The sequence below is a fragment of the Balaenoptera ricei genome, chromosome 1 (genome assembly GCF_028023285.1).
Source record: "Balaenoptera ricei isolate mBalRic1 chromosome 1, mBalRic1.hap2, whole genome shotgun sequence".
Classification (NCBI taxonomy): domain Eukaryota; kingdom Metazoa; phylum Chordata; class Mammalia; order Artiodactyla; family Balaenopteridae; genus Balaenoptera; species Balaenoptera ricei.
In genome coordinates this window covers 157,184,121-157,209,178 of record NC_082639.1, presented here as the reverse complement: position 1 = coordinate 157,209,178, position 25,058 = coordinate 157,184,121, and the positions used below count along the sequence as shown (strand labels likewise).

Below are 25,058 nucleotides of genomic sequence, written 5' to 3'. Positions count from 1 at the left end.
AGATCCTGTCATCCAAGAAACCCAACTTTCATTGAAGTAACATGACAAATGGCTGTCCACTGGCATGGGTTAGAGCTCAGTTATTGATTGTACTATTTCTCTTATTTTTCACGACTCTTTCTAATTTAAGCAGCTTCTTCCAAATCCCAAGCCTAATAAGAAACACTAAATAGAAGTAAGGAAAGGACTGTTTAAACAGACAAACAGATACCAGAAAGAAGTAACAATTTGAAGCCTGATGGAAAGTAAAGAAATAAAAATAATAATAAGCAATCCCATGCATCAAAAACAACAACAACAACAAAACAGTCTGGATCATTTAGAGTTTTTACAATGAACCATATATGTTTCAATTCATTGTGACAGCACTACTGTCATAATTGATTGATGGTCACTGTGGGTAAGTTATTAAGGAAAGGTTTCATATGATTAGGTGATTAGTACATATGGAATACATTGTAGAAATATTTCCTGAGAATGTAAGTTCCCTGGAGGACAGAGACTTTATCTGTGCTCTTCACCATTTTATCCAGCCAGCCCTGACAAGTGGCTGACACAGAATAAGTGCCCAATTAATATGTGTTGATTAAATGAATGAGTTACTCTCCAATACATTCTTTTTCTTCTTTAAAAGTTTTGGTGCGTAATTTAAGGTGTAAAGTTTCTATCATCCAGAAAACTTAAAAGTCTGGAAGATTCAGGATAGGCAAATTCTTTTGTACTTTTTCAATTTAAAAAATGGGATTGAAATCTCACTTCATTTAGTCCATTTGCTGTTTTTAGGTAGTACCAACCATAACACCCAATGACTATAGATTACCTCTGGTGAAAACTCATCAGTGAAACTTAGAGCTTTTGCCTTCTTTCCAGAAATCTTGTGTCCAAATCCTCCTGATATCCTTAATGGGAGACACACAGGAAAACCTCTGGAGGTCTTTCCTTTTGGAAAAGAAGTAACTTACACGTGTGACCCGCACCCAGAGAGAGGGATGATCTTCAGCCTCACTGGGGAGAGCACCATCCGCTGTACCAGTGACAGTCAAGGGAACGGAATTTGGAGCAGCCTCGCCCCTCGCTGTGGACTTCTGGGTTAGTGCGTGCTACCCCACATTCCAAATGGATTCAGAATATCTAAACCAGACTCTCCAAATTCCATAATTACAATGTGGTGTTTATTTGTGCACTCGATACAATTAAATGCCAAATCAATAATAAATGGTTTTAAGATACATCGACATGTAAGATTCTGATGATCTTTGCTTCTAGAGGACTGGTGAAAAGAGATGGAGGAAGTGGGTGGCGGTTCTAGTTCTAATTAGAATTAGAAGGAAAATGTTTTCAAAGCATAGGAATTGAAAGCAAATGCCTATGAACCTTAACTAGCATAAGTTGTACCATCTTCACAGGTTTTGGAGAGAAGCACAGATCAGCAGAGAACAAAGCCTGGCAAAATCGCTTTTAATTACCTATTTGGCCAGAGACCACTGTGTGTTCTCTCTGAAAACTGGGCTGCATTGTAGACAAAACACAAAGATTCTTTTAGCCAGTATGGGCTGAGTTCTAAGTTAAGATAAGGCTTACTTGCTCCTTAGCCCCGCACTAATTTCAGCTGTTGAAGTTTTCCCTCTTTGGTGGAAAGAAAAAGCAAAGCAATGTGAACTCAAGGGAAAAATGCAAAATAGAGTGTGTATTTCTAAGGTCTGGAGAAGGTATCCTAAGGTAACCAATACCACTATGACACCCACACTCAGGAAGTGAAGACGGAAGGGGAAAGTAAATTGTCGAAGTGACCCTAGTCCCAGCATAACATACTGACTGCTGAGGAACTCGGAAATAAAAGAGCAGTTCTAAAAGGAAAGGGACCAAGAACGGACATTCAGAAGTCATTTTTGCCCTCACTCTCCTTCTGTAACACCATGGCTTCAGCTTGGGGTGTCCCTATGAGCCTGTTTACAAATACAGAGACCTAGTTCAGATTCACTGAATCGGCAGTGAAAGGCACTCTTCCCCTAAGTTCTATGACTTTTTTCACCAGTACCCTATCCTGAGATGGCAGTCCTAGTTTTATCAGCTAGATTTTTTAGACTGGAGACCTGCCAGACTATCTTCATGTGTGATTTGGCCTTAGGTAGTAGATTTTTGTCATAAGGGGGACTCCTTGAACAAGAAGCTAGTATAGCTAATATTCAAGCTATAAAATAAATAAAGAAACAGTCAATATAGATGGATGTATTTCCTGTGAAGCCTGAAAATAAGCCAAATTTTCATATTGAGAAAAATCATTTAATTATATGTTAAAGAAATGAGAAATTGGTTTGCAAGTCTTCATACAGAGAATTATCTGGGTGCAGAATTGGCTCTAGCATAGCTTTTACTATTTGAAAAAATAATTGAAAGGGAGGTGGAGGACAGCTGGAATAGAAACTAAAAGAGAAGTTATTGTCAAAACCAAGTGGAAACGATTTCTATTTTTCCAAACATATACACTTTTTTGATTTCATACTGCTTGAATCCAAAGTGAGTTTTTACTTCTCAAACCTAGAGCTTTAGGTGTAGGGGCTTAGAGCTAAAGCTAGAATTTGATTCAACATACACTTCAAACAATGTTTCTGTTTTTGTTTTGTTGTTGTTTTTATTTTGAGGAGATGCTGTTTATTTCCTTGTTGTGTTGAAATGGCCAGCTTAGGAATCAGACCTAGAAAGTTGGTGGCTGCTTCCTAGTTTCAAGAAACATCTTGAGTTCTCCATTCTTGCTTGTAAGCATGGGTTTTGATGCACTGAAGTATAAAGAAACCAGACCAGGTGTAACCTAGGCAGAAACACTCCTCTGTCTCCCTAAAAATGTGAAAAATTGAATTGGAACTGTCTTTTACAGTAAATGATATGAGTAAAATGCCCAGATAGCAAAATAGCCTTCTGGATAGTATATTTTCTAATGGGCACATGCTAATGGAACTTTCCCTTCAAAGATTACAAGGAAATTATCTTTCCACAACTAAAAGTTTCTTTTGTTCTGATATTAAATCTAACAAGAAAGAGAAAAGGAAGGATGGCATTGGGTATCTTTTTGTTAACTCTGATGTTCTTGATTTTTTGGTCTCTAGGTCACTGTAACACCCCAGATCATTTTCAATTTGCCAAGTTGAAAATCCCGACCAATGAATCTGAGTTTCCCATTGGGACATCTTTAAAGTATGAATGCCGCCCTGAGTACCACAGGAAGTCATTCTCTATCACGTGTCTACAAAACCTCACGTGGTCAAGTGCCAAAGATGTCTGCAAACGTGAGTAAGCCCTGCATTGGAGCGTTCCTATGTTTGTCAAAGTATCTATAGGATCTTATTTAATTTCTCCAAATTTTAGAGATAAGAAAACTTTGGGAAACATGTCCACATAGGTGGAGGTAAGAGTTGGTCTTGTAGGTCATCCCTAATTATTGGTTGAAATGCTTATCTCCTGAGAATGTTTCAAGGAATATTTGCAGGAGAACTCCATTTTTTTATGGGGAAGTGAATAATGAATTACTCCAGATCAGGAAAAACTTTTGTAAGGAGACATAAACTGTTTGAATAACCAGGTAATAAAAAATTTTATACTGGTGGGATATAAGGCCACAAATGACCTTTATATTTTGATAAGAGATTTGAGACAAAGATAGGAGAGATTTAGAGGGGCGGTCTCTTTGAAAGTGGTGCTTAGTGGGTGGCTGATCCTGAGGCAGTCTGGTGAGGTTCCTCAAGGTGGCAAACTCTGTAGAACCATCAGAATTGCATATGCTCTTCAGAAAGCTACAGTCAGGTGGGGACTAACTTGTTATACACTAACAAAAGTTCAAATTACTCTTCCTGGCTCCAAAATTCTCTTTCTTTCCCAAGGTAAATCATGTAAAACTCCTCCAGATCCTGTGAATGGTGTGGTGCACATAGATACGGACATCCAGTTCGGATCCAGAATCAATTTTTCTTGTAATAGAGGGTGAGTAGGCAGGAACATCTCTTGGTTCAAGAGTTCCAGGACAGCGATACTACCTTCTGGTCATATCTTGGAAAAGAGGACTAGGCTATTACCATCTGTTCTCAAGAAGCTTGAACATAGGTGTTTAACTCCTAATTGAAATGGACAAAGGTATGATAAGATTTGAGGGGAAATCTGTCTCCTTGCTGGAAACCAGGGCAGTACATACAAGAAAAGTGAGGTATTCACCGGGTAGAAAGGAAGAAGATTGGGGGAGGGCATAGTCAAACCATACATACAGCCCTTGCCCAGAGCAGACATTGCTGAAAGAAAGGGAAGGCCGCGGAGCCACTGTGTAGAAAGCAGATCTTATAAGGTAACTGCACTATTCGTTTGCTAGGGCTGCCATAACAAAGTAGGACAAACTGAGTATCTCAGAACAGCAACAAAAATTTATTCTCTCAAGGTTCTGAAGGTTAGAGGTCCAAAATCAAGGTGTCAGCAGGACATGTTCCCTCCAAAGCCTCTGAGGGAGGAGCCCTCCTTGCCTCTTCCAGATTATGGTAACCTCAGGGCCTCCTTGGCATGTGGCGCATCACTCCCGTTTTTGCCTCTGTCTTCCATAGCCATCTTCACTCTGTGTCTGTGTCTTCACATGGCACTCTCCTCTCTGTGTGGGTCTATGTCCAAAGTTCTCTCTTTTTATAAGGACTCCAGTCATATTGGATTAGGGCCCACCCTAATGACCTCATCTTAACATGATTATATCTGCAAAGGCCCTATTTCCAAATAAGGTCACATTCATGGGGATTGGGGGCTAGGGCTTTGACATACTTTTTGGGGAACACTGTTCAACCCATAATAGAGTCCCCTGTGAAAATGTCAGATATAAAGTGTTTACTGGGCAGCAGTCACACTTTTGGTGCTTAACCTTGCTCAGTCTCAACCTCACTCCCGGTGGGAGCAGCTGAACCAGTTAGAGAATATGGGCTAAATTTGCACTGCCATGATAAACACTGAAAAGGAACTTGTGGCCTTCAGCATATTTGCTAACCAAGGCCTTACAGATCATAGTACCTACAATCTGACAAAGTGAAATTAGAGTAAATCTAAACACTTCTGTCTTTCTCCGAGCATTTTTAAGTACAATCTATAAATTCTCTGTCTGTACCCTCTTTATATTGTATTATGGAATAAGAGTGAACCTCTCAATGGCAGAAAGTAGAAAACCATTGAGCTTATGATATGTTACAGGAAATTTATGTAAAAAGAGCAATCTGAAAAATCAGAAGACATGTCCTCTTACAAAATAGAGTTACTTCCAAGAAATAAGAGAAACTTTTAGAAAAATCTCCTGTTTACGTTTTTAACAAGATTCAGTTGCATGCTGTTTCTGTGAAACTAGTTAGGAAATAGAGAATGTTTGCGTATGAATGAAAAGCACAGTTGTCAAGCTAAAGAAAAATTCTGTGATAAACACACTGAATATTGTAGAAAATTAAAGCAGAGGGTAAGAAGACAAATTAATCAAATTCTCCCAGAATTAAGTGTAAAAGGATGAAGAAGAAGAGAAAAGAGAAGATATGTATAAAAGAGTACTGGGATTCAAATTACATGTAACAAAAATTCCAGAAGGGAAAACAATAAGCCCATATTTAGCCATCACTAGGGAATCATCTGTATTTCAGGGATTATGGAAAAAACCTCAAGAATGCAGAAAGGAAATTAATAAACTATAATAGCTGTGAAAGAAATTAATTTGTATTGATATCACATTGATCCTTCACATCACTAAATTGCAGAAGATGGAGTTTCTAATGAGCTAAGCTAGTATTCACATCTAGAGGCTACAGATGTACAGTAAAGGATAAGCAAGGACCTAAAAATCACACCTGTGTACTTTGCAGGAAGCATACTTCCTGGGAGAAGGAAAAAGATAAACTCAGGCAATCCATAAGTATTTTCTTAAAGGATAATGATAAATTCTGGTGAGGTAGAAAATTGCCAAAAATCAAACAAAAGAAAAACAAATTTTAAAAAAAGTTCAAATATTTTCAACAAAGTTATAAAACTTAATACAATGACAGAACTAATTGTTAAAAAGTGAAACTTGACAATGTAATCATACTCTAATAACAATTTCAGAAGTCATAAAATATATCCATAAAACTAGAAAATGGAAGAAAGCAAAAAAAAAAACCATAATCTAGACTTTTATTACATAGGAGATGGGTAGACTGTATATATTTTGACACCAAAATTGAGAAAATAGGTTTGAATACCTGTGTTGTGTATGTATTGGGTTGGCCAAAAAGTTCGCTTAGGTTTTTCCATAGGATGTAGCGGAAAACCCCAAACGAACTTTTTGGCCAACCCAATATATAACACATGAAATGAAATTTCGAAGGAACAAAAATCAGTTATTTAGCTTCCAAATTTTTAGAGCAACTAAAAGAGGTTCACCTATCTGGTTCATGTAGCAAAGAGAGGGAAGAAAAAGGAATAGCATGGACTGTATCCATCTCATTCACCAGAAATAAGCCCCCTTATATTTGGGGCAGATCTGTTGTATTCACTGCTATGTGCTTACCATTGAACATTATGAAGGAACATTATGAAGTGATGACAAAAGCAAGATCAACCATACCATTTAGTTCAGTAAATTTGAATGGTTTAATATCCCTGTTGAAAAAGAGAAGTTTCCAAATAGGATGAAAAGCATCACAAATCTTGTTGTATTTACAAGAAACATGCCTAAACTAAAATGACATAGCAGTGTTAATATACAATATGTATATTTATGTATATCAGGAAAATGAAAAAAGAAAATTAAGTAACAGTAATAATATAAGAAAAAACAGATTTTAAGAAGAAAATTTTCAGGCAGGTCTACAAAAGTATTGTTTTATTTAGGTACTGGGTACAATCCAAAATGAAACCAAGAAATTAAGAAGCAGAGTGAGCCATGAGGAATTAGAGAGGAAATATTCCTTTCAACAGTGAGAGGATAGAAAAAGAGAAATAAGAAAAGCCAGATAAAATAGGTGGAGTTTAGGCTAGTCCTTGAACTTCTTTCAGATTGTAGCCTTTCAGATTTGCCATGCATGTATGCATGCTGAGGAAGTTGATGGGATGTGTACAGCAGGCTTATTTTTCATTTTTGGTTTCAGGTATCAACTCATTGGTCACTCAGCTGCTGAATGTATTATCTCAGGCAATACTGTCTTTTGGGATTCAGAGCCACCAATTTGTGAACGTGAGTTGAAATCTCTAGCCCCATTTATTCCATGCTCAATCCTAGAGTTGGCCCCTAGAATTACAAAGAATAAATTTCATCCCTTTTGGCAATAGTATCCTTCTGATATTTGAAGAAAACACTCCTACCCTTAAAAAAAGTTTAAAATATGCCAGAATACATTAGACAAGAGAGGGAACACTTTCAAATGGAATCAGTTAGTATGTTTGTACTCTGAAATATTACTTAGGCAGCAAAGATATTTTAGAAAAAAAATGTGTGTGTGTGTGTGTGTGTGTATTAAAGATTTCACATTAAATAGTTAATAGTGATTCCTTCTAGATAATGGGCTTAAAGGTGATTTTTATTTATATTTTATATATTTTCTACAATAAATAGGCATCTTCTTAAATATTTTCTTAAGCAAAAATAAATAAATAAATAAATAAGTGTCTACTTTGATATTCATGCCAAAAATGATATAAATATTTTATATGCTCAGGAATGATTTAAACTGCCTAGGAATTATCTGTTACTTGCATATTAGATTAAATTTGTCGATAAAATTATCTGTGCTTCATACCTTTTTAGCAGTATTGTTTTTGATATATTTTTTTCCACTTCTTCTATATGCTACCTTTTCTTGAGTCAGTATTGGCAAAGTATAATTTTATTTCGAACATCCTCATTTTCAAGATTATTAGCATAGAGTAGACACATATTCAGCTATTTTTATTACTTCTGAATCTGCGATTGTTATGTTTGTTGTGTGTAATATTGTGTATTTGTTTATTTTTTATTAGTTGTACCAGAGCTTTTGGTTTTTATTTATTTGATAGACTATATTGTATGCTATACCATATTAATAACCAATAGAATAAATCCAAATGCCCTCTACAGAGAAAGAATTGAATTAAAAATAGTTAAATAACATATAAATTCTCACTTAAAATGAGAAGTATGTGGACTATAATAATATATGGATACATTTACTGAAATAGCATTAATTGAGAAGAGCAGAGGTCATAATATTCTGGCTATCTAATCTGCGATCATGTAAAAACATGTCTGTACATTAGCAAACATTAGACAAGAGCAGAAGTGTTCTGAATAGTGACATTTTGATCATTTTTTAAACTTGTTACCAAAATTCATAATTGAATATAACTTTAAGAAACTGAGGTTTTAACTTGCTGTCCCTTTTCCCAGGCATTCGTTGTGGGCCACCCCCAGCCATCGCCAATGGAGATTTCATTAGCACCAACAGAGAATACTTTCAATACGGAACAGTGGTGACCTATCGCTGCAATCTTGGAGAGAGAAGAAAGAAGCTGTTTGACCTCGTGGGTGAGCCGTCAATATATTGCACCAGTGAAGACAATCAAGTTGGCATCTGGAGTGGCCCTCCCCCTCAGTGCATTACACCTAATAAATGCACACCTCCAGTCATTGAAAATGGAATAAGGATGTCTGAGAACAAAAGCTTATTTTCTTTACGTGAAAGCGTGAGGTTTAGGTGTCAGCCCGGCTTTGCCATGAAAGGACCCTCCACTGTTGAATGCCAGGCCCAAAACAAGTGGGGGCCGGAGTTGCCCAGCTGCTCTAGGGGTGAGTCTGACTGAGGGTTTGAAGGGACCTACAAATGATGTGAGTTGTAGGAGGATCAAGAGTTTAGTTTTGGTTCTGGGGGGAGGATGTGTGGTGAGCAGTGTGAGTAAATTTGGGGCGAGGAAGCACAAAATTAAGAAAATGTGTCTTTGCACTTGTGTGTAAGTGCCTTCATTTTGAGAAGCAAGAGTTTAATTATTCAAGGAAGGAGACATTTGGGACTCTCATATTGAGGAATTCTCAAGGCAAACTACCAGCTCCAATATCTCTCAGTTGTATTCAAGAATGATGTGGACTTTCTGGTCAGCTGTATAATAATCTTGTCTACTCTTTACAACACTCCTTTGAAATAGTGCTATCCTTATATCCATATGACAGTGAAGTTAGCTTGGTCTTTCAGAGGTTAAATAAGTTGTCTAAATTATGTGCTACTAAGTGGCATACCCAGGAATAGAATGCAGTGTGTCAGCCCCTAAAGCTGAATGCTCTGGTTCTTGACATACTTTTATCAGCATCTATCACAGAAAGAAACTGGCTTATGAAGAAAGATATCATAGCCTCAGAATAGTGACAAAGACTTTAGAGTTTGTTTTCGTTCACCTCCTACATTTTATCATTAGAAATCTGAAATTGAAAGTGCGAGTAACTTGCTCAAAGCCAAACAGATTTTTCGTTCATCTTTAGTTAGATACAGGTTAAGTTGAAGTTCAAATGAGTTCTGATGCCCCTAGCACACACCAAAAGGACTGTGAATGGAGGCAGCCACACCTTGAGTTGAATATTCTCTAAAAAATATGTCCTCTCATTACAAGGACTGGCTTATTTAGGAGATTTTGTTCTCAATGGCTGGTCTTGTCTTCTTATGCCACAATAGCTGGCATAAGAAGGACTGTAGAAGTGGATTGGTAAATATTGTGGTTGATACTAGGGACAGAGAGGGAGCTTACAGTTTTTCCACCAACCCATATCAGCCTTGTACAACCAATGAGAGGGCAGCTGGGAGGACAAACAGATACAGTATGGATTATTACTACACTTTGATCATAGAAGTGTGAAAAAAACAGATAAGGGGAAACCTGTTACAGGTTTAGGCTCAGGTAACCTTCTCATTACCTGAAAGATGAGGCTGTAAATTTTATTGCCTTTCTAGCAAATATGTGAGCGGGGTAGCCCACCAGTACTAGTGACTCTACACTAGAGAGCCAGCAGTGGAAGAAGAGACACCGTGCCTGGTGGACTAATGAATGTATTTTAGAACTTGTGCTGGGAAGGACTGGATTCTAATTCTCTACCTCATACTAGCTGTGAGGTTTTTGGCTACATGTCTTCCCTATCCTTAACTTCCACATTAGTAAAACAAGGGGATTGGAGTATCATTTGACTTCCTTTGTTATACCTGTACCCCCTTAATTATGATTCTCTAACTCCTTGGAAGGGTTAGAATTTAGCAAAAGGTATTTCCCTATAACTGACAGGTACTTTACTGTTCTTTACCCAGTATGCCAGCCACCTCCAGAAGTCCTACATGGTAAACACACTCCAAGCCACAAGAACAACTTTTCCTCTGGGCAGGAAGTGTTCTACAGCTGTGAGCCCGGCTATGATCTCAGAGGGGCTGCTTCTCTGCACTGTACGCCCCAGGGAGACTGGAGCCCGGAAGCTCCCAGATGTGCAGGTGCCTATACTCTCTTCTGGTTTGCAGATCAATCTCTTTGTCCCTTACATGGCAGTCTTACTCTTGGTTTTTTTTTCCTAGTGAAATCATGTGCTGACTTCCTGGACCAACTTCCTAATGGACATGTGCTCTTTCCACTTAATTTCCACCTTGGGGCAAAAGTGTCCTTCATTTGTGATGAGGGGTGAGTGTGAACTGCAAAAGAGACCAGGGCCATATTGCCGGATGCTGATATGCTGATGCCCTGGGTTTTATCCAAAAAGGGGGCTGACTAATGGAGAAAAAGTACTAAAAGAGACTAATATCTCAAACAGTGATTGGGAAGTATGGTAAGAACTAGATGGACCATGAACAGATGCTTAAAAAGGAAAAGTGGTAAATATACTGAACAGCAGAAACATAACAACAGAACATGAATATTTAGGTGGAACATTAAGTGTTTGGATAAATAGTAATTTGTAGGCATGAAGAGATAAATATTCCAGAGGTTAAGAAGTTCGATATATATATATATATATGTACATATATATGAAAGAAAGTTATTTATAAGACAGATGACATGCAAGGATTGTGTCAGGAAATTTTTAAACCAATCATTAGTGGCATTTGGAATAGGAATGAAAGAGTAAGCAGAAGTATTTTTAATCTATAATAATTACATATCATCTAATTAGTATTAGGCTGTGTTGAAAGAGCATGAAGACTGCTGTTCATATTTCAAGTAACATCATTAACTCTTTGTGTGAACCTAAATGATCTTGATATTATGTTCCAACACCATTGGCAGGTAAAAAGCATGGACAATAGAGCAGCTGTTCTCAGTATATTCCAAGGACTCTTGACAAGCATCAATTACCAGTCACCCAATAAAGACCCAGAGGCAATTCAGGAGCCACTGGTCTGACAATAAACCAGATGTTTTAGGATGATTGTTCTCCAAGGAATCCTCTCTCCTCACCGTTTCTTCTTTTTCCTAGATAATTTGGCTTTACTCTTCAGTAATCCAGATATGTCAGAAGTCTCATTCAGGAACATTCCAAATGTATTGGCAAAAGGAACAGTCTCTGATATCTTTCCTCATGTTCTCTGATTTGCTTAAATCGGGAGTTGTTTTCCTCCTGGTCTACTAAAAGAGGAAAATGCCACACTTTGCATTAGAGGACAAAATTTCTCCTAATGACAAAAGGGGGCTTGTCAGAGAGCAGTCAGGGTAAGATGGTCTCCTGAAGGTCCAGGACCAGACTAAGGAAATGCCTGTCTATGTTTTTTGTACATTCTTTAGTTCAGGCAAGTCTGATTACTGAGCTTTGACAGGTGTTATTGCTTTGTCCTCACTGGAAGCAACAATCTTTTTAAATGTTTTGGTTTCTGAGCCTCTATCAGCTGAGAAACAAAATGGGCTGAGCTTTTTCTTTCACCTGGGATTTAACTTAGGAATTAAATTGTGTTTTAGCAGAAGGGAAGTAGCTGAGATCTGTCAGTGGATGGAAGAGAGAAATGGTGTGCTCATCCAGTCACTACTGCTTTGTTCCTTAGGTTCCAGTTAAAGGGAAGTTCAGCCAGTTACTGTATCTTGGTTGGAACGAAAAGCCTTTGGAATAACAGTGTTCCTGTGTGTGAACGTAAGTAGAAAGAATATCTGTTCAGATCTGCATCTTTCTCCTTGTTTTTTTCATTTTCTTATTGCATTTTACCACATGAAATTATCTAATGTCTTCCCCTCTGTTTATTTTGTTTTTGATAGAAATATTTATTGTTGAAATAGTTACAAAGAATGTTTTTTAAGGAAATAAACCTGAACATCATGGGCTTTGGGTGTCATTCTATAAATATTTATAAACATACTATGTGCTATAAATGGGAAGAAATGCTTCACAGATGGGGAGAAATTTATGGCCTGAAGCTTTGTCAAATTTTCCCTTTTTCCTTCTTAAAAATGATCGTCACACTTCAGCATTTTTTATCCTTTCTTCAATCATCCATCCATCATATACACATTCTTTCAATAGATTTTTTTTGAGTAACTACTATGTGCCAACCAGTCTTCTAGATACTAGGAATATGCCTGTAAACAAGACAGACTAGGTCCCTGCTCCAATGTTGTGTATATTCTTGTGCAGGGAGAAAGGCAAAAAAATAAATATATAACAAGTAAACAAGCAAACACATAAATAGACAATTTCAAATAATACTAAGTGTTATTAAGAAAAAAACAGGGTAATGCATAAAATAGTTGTGTAAAGGGGAAAAAGGAATTCCAGAAAAAAATTGTTTCCATTTAAAATAAAATGATTAAGGAAGAAAAAGAGAAAATAACATTTGAGCATTGATGGAAATTGATTGATTACCAATGTGCAAAGATAGAGGAAGAACTTTCCATGCAGATGGAGCAGAAACTACAAAGGTCCAAGGCAGAAGTGTTCCTGGCATTTTCTTTGAAAAGCCTGCTCCTGACATTTCTCAGAAGCCAATATGGCTGATGTTCAGTGAGCAAATACAGAAGTATACAGAAACAATAAAAGAGAGTAACTCTATACTCTGTAAGAATTTAGGTTTTCACTCTAAGCAAGATGAAAAGGCATTGGAGTATTACGAGTAGAAAAGTAACATGATCTAACTTATTTTTAATGATTTCACTCTGGCTACTCTAGAGAGAGCTGAGTTGAAAGGATATCTCTTAGATTGAGATTCCCCAAAAAACAGTGCCAGAGACAAAGCTTGAGTTATAATGCTCTACTGGAGGGTATAGTCCCAGGGCAGCAAGAGTGAAGGAAAACAAAAAGGGAGGTGGAGAGGAAAGAAAAGCAGATAAATAAAAGATACTGTGTTATTGAAGTGGCCATAAGCTTCACAAGAAAGACGGCTCGTTGTTTGGCCGTATAGGACATCTCCAGAGAGATTCTGTGGAACCAGAACTGACCATTAGAAGAGAAAGAACAAACGACTTATCTGCTCGGTCTTTCCTGTCTCTCATCTTCTGTTTATTCCAAGGCTATTAAGTCCTTGGATTTCATGTTGTATTATTTCTCTCCCTGATCAGACTCTGGGGACACTAGAGCCCATGACCTGTTGCCTGGTACTCCACCTAAGCCAGGAAGTGATAGAAAGAGCCAGAATGGACATGGATCCAGTCACGTTGGCTTCGATTTAAAACTACTGTGACCTCCACTGCAGTGGTACAGCAGAGGCTGTGCAGAAGCCCATCTCACCCTTGGGGGAGCTGAGACAGCCAGTGTTGTCAGGAAATGAGGTAGCAGTGGTATCAGCACTCTCAATTGAGAAAGCAACTGAAGGCCCAAAAGATACCTGTAGCCAAGAAAAGCTGAGGGTAGAGCTGAGGATACAAGCTGGGAGGCTATTGCAAAAATCTAACCAGAGATGTTGGCCCAGGTTAACACTGAGAGAGGTGATAAACAGTATTCAAATTCTGGATATATTCTGAAGGTAGAAATGACAGGATTTGCTGATGGTTTAGATATAGAGTTTAAAATAGAGATTAAATGAGATCACCCAGAGAGTGAATGGGACCAGAGAATAGATGCGTGGTCTGAGCCTTGTAAATTCAACATTAAGATGTTGGAAAGATTAGAAGGAATCAGAAAAGGAGATTAAGAAGAAGCAGCCAGTGCGTTGAGAGAAAAATCAGGAGGATGAGGTATCTTGGAAGACAAGTGGAGAACTTTGTTTAAGGAGATGAGACTCAGAAACTGCATTATATTCTTCAGAGAGGTCAAATAAGATGAGGACAGAAAATTATCATTGGGTTTAGCGACTTGGAGGTAATGAATGACCTCGATAAAAGCAGTTCAGTAGAGTTGTGGGGGCAAATGCCTGATTGGAATGAGTTCAAGGGAGAATGAAGGGGAGGAAGGGCAGACCATAGACAACATCTTAGAGGACTTCTAATGTAAAGGGGGTAGAGAAAAGGGACTACAGCTGCTAAGGGAAGTGGGATTAGGGAGCTTTTTCTTTTTTAATGACAGAAATGTAACCTGTTAAATAGAGAAACACTACTAATATATCCAATCTGTACATTTATTTCTTCACTAAATCACCAGGATATTGCTTCATCTTCTGATTGTAATGACTGAAAGATATATATTTATTTTTTCAAATGAATACTTTGCTTTAATGTTATTTGAACATATTGTACTGATTTATATAATGAAACCATAGTTACATCTTTCATGTTTGAAAGTCGGCTACTTGAAAATCTTAATGTAATTAAGAAACATGAAAGAAAGAAAGAAAATTATTCCCATGAACTCAAGGATATACCTAAAATCACTTAATAGAGTGTAAACATTCGTTAAGCTATTCCACCCTTTGAATAGTTAGTTTATCCATACTTCTTTCAAGCTGCAGTATCCTCTTCCTAAATACAGATCAAATCAGAAGGGGAAAGGAGCATCTCTCAAAAGATAATGCTCAAAAGAAGAAATGTGTGTCTCTTCAATGAGAAAAACAAACTGTAAAACCTATAAGTATCTCAGAAGTCAAAACATTTCTGAGCCTTTGGAGCATGCACTGGAGTATGGAGAATGTTTCATTTCACTGTGGCAGCATTTCTGTAACCATTCATTTTGCTTTTGAGAATAACAGCCTCAGGGTATCAAGAAAAGATTAAATCATGGATAGACAAATAGTAAATGTATATATTTGGAATATATTTGGAAAAAATTCTCTAGGATAAAGATCCTTGATGTTAAAAGATCTCATCTATTTTGTGCTTAAAATAGTACTTTCTGTATAGTAGGTGCTCAAAAAAAAAAAAAACCTTCTTGGTGAATTAATGGATGATTTCCTTGTTAAATGGATGTGGTTAAGAAGATTTTTGTTTATTTAAGCCTCAATTATCCAGAAGGCTTAACTTACTGAAGAGTTCAGGATGCTTAAGTTCCTTTTAGACTTTTATAATAAAAATTGATTTTGATGTAACTTCATTTAGCTGCATCTCGGCAGTGTCCTAATATATTTATTTTGTAGTTTGTACTCTCCCTAAGAGTTTAATTGTTGTTGAACTGGCAACACAGTCACAGAATCCCACAATTGTGGAATCGACCCAGATTAAAATTTAAGCATTTTAATGTAATTTTTAGCTCTTTTAGAAATCTTTTGTCCAAATCCGCTGGCTCTCCTTAATGGGAACCACACAGGAACTTCTCTGGGAGGCATTTCCTGTGGAAAAGAAATATCTTGCACATGTGACCCCCACCCAGACAGAGGGATGATTTTCAATCTCTTTAGGGAGAGCACCATCCACTGCACAAGTGACAGTCAAGGGAATGAGGTTTGGAGCACCCCTGACCCTCACTGTGAACTTTCTGGTTCTGTTGGTCAGTGCCCACTCCTATATACCCTAAATGGGTTCAGAACACCTGGACCACATCCTTTATATTTCTATAATGAGATGTGGTGTTTTCTTGTGAGTTTAACTTTGTCATAAGTGGAAGTGTCGAAATTACATGCCATAGCTAAAACAGATATTTCCAGCAGTGCCAAGATGTTTGACTAGGTAAGATGCTAATCATTCTACTTGCTGGTGGAGTGGTGAGGAGAGTGGGGCAAGAGAAGAATGGAAGCTGGGATAGAGTGAGGGTGTGGCACCAACCTTGGAATACCGCATCATTGGCAGGGGAGCCCTGAGATAGAAGAGCAATCCAGTGAGAAAAGGCTACACATGATGAGAGGCATTTAACCTTTCCTTGATCTTCCTCACCCTCCAACTGGGTGGTATATATCAGAATCCAGCGAGATTTCTTTAAATGCAGATGCCTAGGTCCCCAGCCAGGCTTATTGAATGGGCAAATAGAAGCAGTCTCCACCAAAGAGGAGATAGTTGAGTTCAGACTCTATTTCAAATTATGCAGCACACAGTATACCCTCTCATAAAGAAGACCTAGCTTCTTAGAGGAAGCTACTGAATGACTTAGTCTGTTTTGTCCTTGTCCTTGAATGTCTGCATCAGAATGAGAAGAGTGGTCTATTAGTATCCTAGGGCTGCCATAAACCATGAACTAGGTAGCTTAAAACAACAGAAATTAGTTCTCTCACAGGTCTAGGGGTTGGAAGTCTGAAATCAAGGTGTTGGCAGGGCTGCACTCTCTCCTATGGCTCTAAAAGGAGGGTCCTTCTTGCAGCTTCTGGTGGCTCCTAGCATTACTTGGCTTGTGGACACATCACTTAAATCCCTGCCTCTGTCTTCACATGGCCTTCTCCCCAATATCTCTGTGTCTCAAATCTCCACTTCCTCTCTCTTAAAAGCACAGGGAGCTCAGCTTGGTGCTCTATGATGAGGTGGAATGAGGTGCTCTGTGATGCTCTAGATGGGTGGGATGGGGGGGTGGGAGGGAGGTGCAAGAGGAAGGGGATATATGTACACATATAGCTGATTCATTTTGTTGTACATCAGAAACTAACACAACATTGTAAAGCAATTATCCTCCAATAAAAAAATAAAGGCAAAAAAAAAAAAAAAAGGACATCAGCAGTCACTGGAGTTAGGGTTCACTCTGGTAATCCAGGATAATTCATCTCAAGATCATTACCTTAATTGTATCTGAAATGACCCTTATTCCAAATGAGTTCCCATTCTAATGTTTTAGATGGTTGTATCTTTTGGGGGACATCATTCACCCCACTACAAGTGGTGACTGCTATTTAGTACCAGAGAGGCAGCTTATGGTAGGCATCCTGAGACTGAGGTAGGGAGGAATAAGTGAAAAGAGACAGTAAATATGTCTTAATATACATGAGTATGTTAACACCAGTAAATGAGGATGTAATGGTTAACTTAACTCTAGATAAAGGCACCCTGATAGGAGGCCTGGCACGTGAAACTATTGGCTAAAACTCTTGCTTTGAACAGAAAGGCCAAAAAGGTGAATAGTCTTCCAAACAGTAAAAATTTCCTGATGGGTAGATGCTATTGTAGAGCACCATCCTAAGGTAACTTCAGGGGTTACCTTAGGGGAAGAAACGCTTTTGCCATTATTATGTCTCTGTTTCTGTGATCCCATCTATCAGCTCAGTTGGAGAGAAAGAGGAGATAGGGTGGAAGTCTCTCTGCTCACTTTGATATTTCTGTGGTTTTGGTCTTCAAGTATTGTAAAGCCCCTAAACAGTTTCCATTTACAATGCCTACAACCCTGACTGATGAGTATGAGTTTCCATTTGGGACATCTTTGAATTATGAATGCTTCCTTGGGTATTTTGAAAATATGTTCTCTATCACCTGCTTAGAAAACTTGGTCTTGTCAAGTGTCAAGATATTTAGAGATATGAGTAACCCCTTCCTGGGAGCCAATTCATGTATATCAAAGAATCTGTGAGATCTGATTTAATTTGTTCAAATTTTGAAGGTGAGACATCTAAGTTTGCCCAAGGTGTTTAAATGGAGGGTGGACTTGTAAGTCATCCCTTCTTATTACCTTGCATTTCTACACCTTGACTAGATATTCATTTCATAGGAATGGCTCTCACAAGAGGAATTGGAGGAAATTTTTCCATTCACTGGGGGTACCCTTGGTGGCTAAAACCAGGAAATGAATAAAACAGAGGCACAAGAAAATTATGTGGGTCACAGTGAATTGCGCTTGGCTAACTAAGATAGGAGGAAAATCCCAAATTTAAGGCCTTTGATTTAGGCTGATGGGATGGAAAACCACAAATGACCTTTATTGGGTGATTTGATGGGATTATTTAACCACAAATTACCTTTATTGGGTGATGCTTATTGGTCTTTTTAAAAGCAGGTGCCCTATAGCTACTTGTATGGTGAGTTTTCTCAAAATGGTCAATTCTGTAGAACAATCAGAAGTATACAGGCTGTTCAGTATGCTACACTCCAGTCTGAATTTAAAAACAAATGTAAATTGAACTGTACACCTCATCCTGAATTCTGCTTCTTTTCTGTAGGAAAATCATGTGGAAAACCTCCAGAACCCTTCAATGGCATGGTGCATATAAACACAGATACCCGGTTTGGATCAACAGTTAATTATTCATGTAATAAAGGGTGAGTTGGGAGCACTATCTTTGGAATGTGAGTTGCAGAACAGCAATGCCAACCTTCCACCCAGTCAAAGATATGCAAACCAGACTATTGACATACGTACTTCAAAAAGTAAGCAATAGGACTTCTGGGTAGAGATGGTAGCTTGAACAACATAGGCATGTGACCAAGGAATCTAAAAAAAGAAGGCGCAATGTGTACCTGTATTAAAACTAAGGGAGGGCACCATGATTCTGCTGAAGGTAGTACATGAGAAAGATATTCACTGGATAAAAAGGACCAGCTTGTCAAATAAATAAAAGGAAAAATGCTGGTTGAACAATGCAAACATCCTTAACAGGTTAGTGGGTGCATAGCTGATTAGAGGACCCTGGGGCAGGGTTTGGGAGGATAAATATTAAAGGTAACTGCAGCTCTGGGAAATGTAAGTGTTAAAGTGCACACAGAGTGGGGACCTTAAGGGAGTTCTTGCGCTTGACTTTTCCCTGGAATGGGGAAACATCCTAGAAGCCATTGCCTCAATTTAGAGGGAGCAATTAAAGAATGTTTACTAATTTTCATTTGGCACAATAACTTAGAGGGAAAAAAGATATCTATATTGAATCTTCCTGCAAAAACTGTCCCTAGTCATCAGCCCCATGCTATTCTGCCCAGGTTATTATACCTATGATCCAGCAAGTTTAAACTAGGGTAAATCAATATTCACCCCTTCTCACTTTGTCTGAGCTTGGGAGACTTAAAAACTTCCATACAATCTCATCACCAGTCCCTTCTCAACTCCCCTTAGGAATAAGCCTAAAGCTCTCTCTGTAGTGAGCAAGCCAAAACATCATTAAATATAAGGTAAGATACAGCAATTGAAAATAAAAAGACCAATTTGAGAAATCAGAGAAAATATTCCTCTATAAATCAGAGTATTCCAATAAACATGGGAATAAGCTACAAAATAGGATATTAGAAATCTCTCATGTGTGTTTATAACATAGAATCTATGAAAGGCATTTATAAGATTTAATGATCTGATATTAGGAAAATTTACCTATGGATAAAGCACACAGGAATCTAAAAAGCAACAATAATCAGGAGATTGAATCCAGGAAAAAAACAAAGAGATCATTAGAAAATAAGATTAAATTCTCCAGAATTAATCCAGGACAAAACTGGAAATTATACACATATTCCCTCACACACAATCTAGATATGAGAAAAACAAAAGAAAGCAGAAAAAAGTGAAGCATTAATTAGCACATAATGGAAGATAGTTTCTCAGACCAGAATAAAAAAGACTAGATTGTTTGAATCTTTAAGGCTTACTAAACAAATGCAAGGTTAATGGTAAGAGGCACTGGCCCTACATGAAGGAAATTTATGAAATTCAGATACTGAATAAAAATACTGCAACTATCGAGAGATAAAATAAACAGAAAAAGAAGAACTTCATATTGGCATCAAAAGTCTCTTCCACACACTAAATTGCAGAAATTAGTGTTTGAGAGAAAATATTATGCCATAAAATATCTGTGCTCAGCCAAGCTATCATTTATCTCCAAGGCACAGATATATAGTCTTACATGAGTAAGAACCCAAAACATATGCCAATTAGCTATGCTTCCTGAAAAAAGAATAATTCTCACAAAAATATGAGTAAATTTTTAAAAGAAGAAATCAAAGAAATAGTAGTCACAAAACTATTTAAACAGAGTTAAAATTGTTATTTTTAATATGGTTGTGAAACTAAATATAATGGCAGAACTAATTCTTAAAAGAGAACTCATGTATGAAAGGAAGTATAGTAAACTTGATATAAAATAATAGATTTTTATCACAACAACTAGGAAGTTGGTGATGCAGTAAAATAAATATATATATATATATATATATATATATGCTTAACTTATAATACATACGGATAAGTACATATTCTTGACATGATAAATAAAGAAGATATTATTCCATACTAGTATAAAATCAAAATATATAAATTCAAAATCGCAATGGCAATCAAAAAAGCACAACCACTTGGTCCATATGACAAAAGAGGGGTAAGAAAAGGAAGAACTAGAAAGCTTTCTATCTCTCTTGCTGGAAACAGCATCAGCAGAGCAAGAATGGAGCTGGTTTTATACAGTACTGAGTTCCAACCCTGGGAATTGTTAAATAAATAAAAGGAAAGAACACTATAAGCAAGATAAAATGTGTAAGTTATTACAGTACCTGTGAATGGCTAAAATTCCCCTTTTGAAGAACAATGCCTTCTAAATATAGTCAATAAAAACTTCAAACTACATGATAATTAAAAGACACATTTCTAAAATAAAATAATAGAAAAATTCCATTTATAATTGTATCAAACAATAAAATCCTTAGACATAAATTTAACCAAGGAGACATAAGACTCATACACTGAATACTATAAAACATTGCTGAAAGAAATTAAAGAAGACTTAATAAATGGAAATACATTCATATTCTTGGATTGGAAGACTTAGTATTGGTAAGATGAAAATACTGCCCAAAGTGATATACAGATTCAATGCAATACCTACAAAAATCCCAACAGTATTTTTTGCAGAAATGGAAAACCATCCTAAATTTTGTATGGAATTTCAAGGGACCCAGAAAACCCAAACAGTCTTGAAAAGAACAAAGTTGGTTGACTCACACTTTTTATTTCAACACTTACTACAAAGCTACAGTCATTAAAATAGTATGTTACTGACATAAAGTTAGACACACAGACCAATGGAGTAAGTGATAGCCCAGAAATAAAGCTGCATATTTATGGTCAATTGATTTTCAGCAAGAGTGCAAAGACCACTCACTGCAGAAAGAACTGTCTCTTCAACAATGGTCCTGGGAAAATTGGATATTCACATGCAAAACAATGAAGCCACCTTACACCATATACAAAACTAAATCAAAATGGATCAAAGACTTGAAGTTAAAAGTTAAAATTATAAAATTCTTAGAGGAAAATATAGGGACAAATCTTCATGACCGTGAATTTGGCAATAGTTTCTTAAATATGACACCAAAAGTACAGGCAACAAAAGCAGACATAGACAAATTGGGTTTCATTAAAATTAAGAACATTTTTGCATCAAGACACTATCAAGTTCATTCAGTTTACTATAACAAAATATCACAGGCTAGGTAGTTTATAAACAACAGAACTTTATTTCTCACCATTCCAGGAACTGGAAGTCTGAGGTCAGGGTGTTGGCAGGGTCAACAAAGGTCCTCTTCTAGGTGTATACTTCTCGTGTGTCCTCACATGGTGGAGGGGTTAGGAAGCTCTGTGGGGTCTCTTTTATAAGAGCATTACTCCCACCCATGAGGACTTCACCTTTATGACATACCTCCTAAAGGCCCTACTTATTAATGCCATCACTTTTGGAGGTTAGGATTTCAACATATGAATTTTGGGGAGACATAAACATTCAGACCATAGCATACACTATCAAGAGAGTGAAAAGACAACTCATAGAATGAGAAAAAATATTTGCAAATCATATATCTGACAAAATTAAATATACAGAATATATAAAGAACGCTACAACTCCACAAGAAAAAGACTACCCAATTTAAAATGGGCCAAGGACTCGAGTAAGACATTTCTCCAAAGGAGGTATACAAATGGCCAATAAACACATAAAAAATGCTAAACATTATTAATCATTATATAAATGCAAATTAAACTCATTCATACCTCTTAATATGACTTTAATAGTAATTATTAACAAACAGAAAATAAAAAGTGTTGGTGAGAATGTGTAGAAATTGGAATCCTTGTACATTGCTGGTGAGAATGTAAAATGATGCAGCCACTATAGAAATTGTTAGGTATCTACACATGAGCTATTTTGCAGCAATCAAAAAGACTTAATTAGATCTTATATTCAGTGATCTGGATGGATGATCATGATGTGATATGGACTGAGAAAACAATTTGTAGAGTTTGTTTTCAACTTGGAAAAATAATGACAAATTTTGAAGAGATACTCTATATGCATATATATGTTTGAATGTGCTTGGAGAAAGTAGGGTTATCTGAAATACATGGTATTCTAAGCAAAATCATATGTTGTAATTTTCTGTTGTTAAGTTACTGAAAAGAAATAAATTAAACTTAAATAAACAAATAGCCAAGGAGCAGATGTTAACCTGGACGAATAAAATGTAGATTGCTTTGACAAAGGGATGGCAAACTTTTTCTGTCAAGACCCAGATAGTAAATACTTTCAGCTTTGTGGGCCATATAATCTCTGTTATAACTACTCACCTCTGCAGTTGCAGTGGGATAGTAGCCCTAGACAGTGAATGAATGAATGTGTGATACAGCATACATGGGGCCTGCAGAACTCAGTTTGCCAACCTATGGTTAGATGAAAGAGCATTATTTTTCCTCAATTTCTTTTATTATTCCAAGCCAAGGAGGTTCTAAAAAGAAGTAAAAAGATAAATTGATAAAATAATAATAATAGTTGAAAACATCAGATTGGGTAAGCAAAGGTACAAAAAATAAGACATTGATGGATGAGGCTGCTTTGGTACATGTGTGTTGAATTTTGTACCTTACAGAGAATGTAAGCTCTTTCTAGGAACCATTTATAAGAGTTGATAGCATATCACTCCACAGGGTGTACCTCAATAGATTTGAACATAGGAGAAACTAAAACAGCTACATACTCTTATTATAATAAAAATAACACTAGGAATTAATGACAAAAGAATAAATAAAAGTTCAAGTTTTGGATCTTAGTCAAAGAGAAAATTAAAATAGACATTACAGATTACATATCAAATAACAATAAGGAATGATTATTGAGTGCATGAGCCCTGAGAACTCTTCTAGTGCTTTACATGAATTAACTTAATCTTGAAAATGACTCTGAAGTGAATATTACACATAGCCCCATTTTACAGAAGAGAGAAACTAAGACAGAGGGATGAACCAATTTACCAAAACTCGCAGGACAGAGGTTGAGGTTAGAATTTGAGTATTGCCAGTCTGCCTCAACAGCCCGTATTGGTAAACCTCACATTATTCAGCCTGTTCATTATGAATGCTGCTGCAAATATTACTCATGAAAATTTCTGGGATGCTGATGCCAAAACTGTCCTTAGAGAAATAGTCAATACTTTTGTTATCTGACAAAAAGTTTTCAAATAAATGAACAAAACATTTTACCTAAGAATTTTTAAATGACTAGAACATGAACATATAAAAGAAGCTGGACTAAGAAATTAATAAAGAAAGGAAATTTTAAAAAAGGAAAAAGGGAAACGATAAGTAAAAATCTCAGAGTAGTTTCTTAAAGTGGCCAATTAAACAAACGGAATTTGGCCAATTGTAATTTCACAAAATAACAAGTCTGCAAATACACGTGAATGAGAAAGGAGATATCGTAGATATTGAAGGGATTCAATCAATACTAAATAAAAATAGTATATCCTGTCTATCCTAATGAAATTGAAAACATCCATGAAATGTGCCATTTTGTAGGAAAAATACAATTTCCAGGATGTACTTAAAAATACATAAATCAGCTGATAAACCTGTATCTACTTGAGTCTCTGTTGTCAGTCTTTTTGGATATATAGCTAGGATTGGAATTGCTAGACCATATGTTAATTATATATTAACTTGTTGAGGAATAGCCAAACTGTTTTCTACAGTGGCTGCACCATTTTACATTCCCACCAACAATTACAAGCATTCCATTTTATCCACATCTTCACCAATGCTTTCATTTTCCATTTTTAAAAAGTTATTATTAAAAAAAGCTCAAAAAAGTTATTATAGCCATCCTGGAAGGTCTGAAGTGGGTTTGACTTGGATTTCCCTAATGACTAATAATGGTTAGTATCTTTTCATGTGTATATCTTTTGTACATTTGTATATCTTCTTTAGAAAAATGTCCATTCAAGTTCTTTGCCCATTTTTCAATTGGGTTGTTTGTCTTTTTGTTGTTTTGTTACAGGAGTTCTTTATATATTCTGTATATTAAACACTTCTCAGATAAATGATTTCCAAATATTTTCTTTTATCCTGTGGATTATCTTTTCACTCTCTTGATAGTGTCTTTGATGTTGACTGGGGCTGCAGTCATCTGAAGGACTGATGGGGCTGAGAAATCTGAGAATGTTTGGAGGGGTTTGGAGGGGTTTGGAGGGCAGACGGGAATCTGTACTTTACAAATGTAGAATTGGTGCTTGTGTCCAATTTAACCAGCTTTTCCTTCTAAAGGTAGCAAAGCCCAGTTGACATCTGGGTTACACATATATTTTTAGATAAAAAGGCTAGAAGGATTCATAGCAAAATATTAGCTACTACGAGTGGTGCTATCTTGGATGGTGATATTTTTGATCTTTGGGTTATTCACAACTTCCAAATATGTCTACAATGAATATATGTTAACTTTTATAAGCCAATAAAATTCAATTTTAAATTTCTTTTTTTTTTTTAAAAAAGAGGACTGCTGAAAATCATATCTGTGAGCTACTTTTAGTAATTTGCAGCCTACTGAATGTCTCCATAGATTCCCTCCACTGCTAAATAGTTCAAAGTA

At 36.6% G+C, this 25,058-nt stretch overlaps 1 protein-coding gene across 1 annotated transcript in view; it reads left to right on the top strand.

Annotated features, from left to right (window-relative positions):
• Nucleotides 1-25,058, top strand: part of CR1 (complement C3b/C4b receptor 1 (Knops blood group)) — a 124,733-nt gene that overhangs the window by 52,935 nt on the left and 46,740 nt on the right. The window contains exons 9-16 of the mRNA XM_059932923.1: nucleotides 871-1,089; nucleotides 3,105-3,284; nucleotides 3,876-3,975; nucleotides 7,125-7,210; nucleotides 8,399-8,797; nucleotides 10,296-10,472; nucleotides 10,554-10,656; nucleotides 12,009-12,094. Coding sequence (XP_059788906.1) covers nucleotides 871-1,089; nucleotides 3,105-3,284; nucleotides 3,876-3,975; nucleotides 7,125-7,210; nucleotides 8,399-8,797; nucleotides 10,296-10,472; nucleotides 10,554-10,656; nucleotides 12,009-12,094 — 1,350 coding nt within the window. The remainder of the gene's footprint in view (nucleotides 1-870; nucleotides 1,090-3,104; nucleotides 3,285-3,875; nucleotides 3,976-7,124; nucleotides 7,211-8,398; nucleotides 8,798-10,295; nucleotides 10,473-10,553; nucleotides 10,657-12,008; nucleotides 12,095-25,058) is intronic.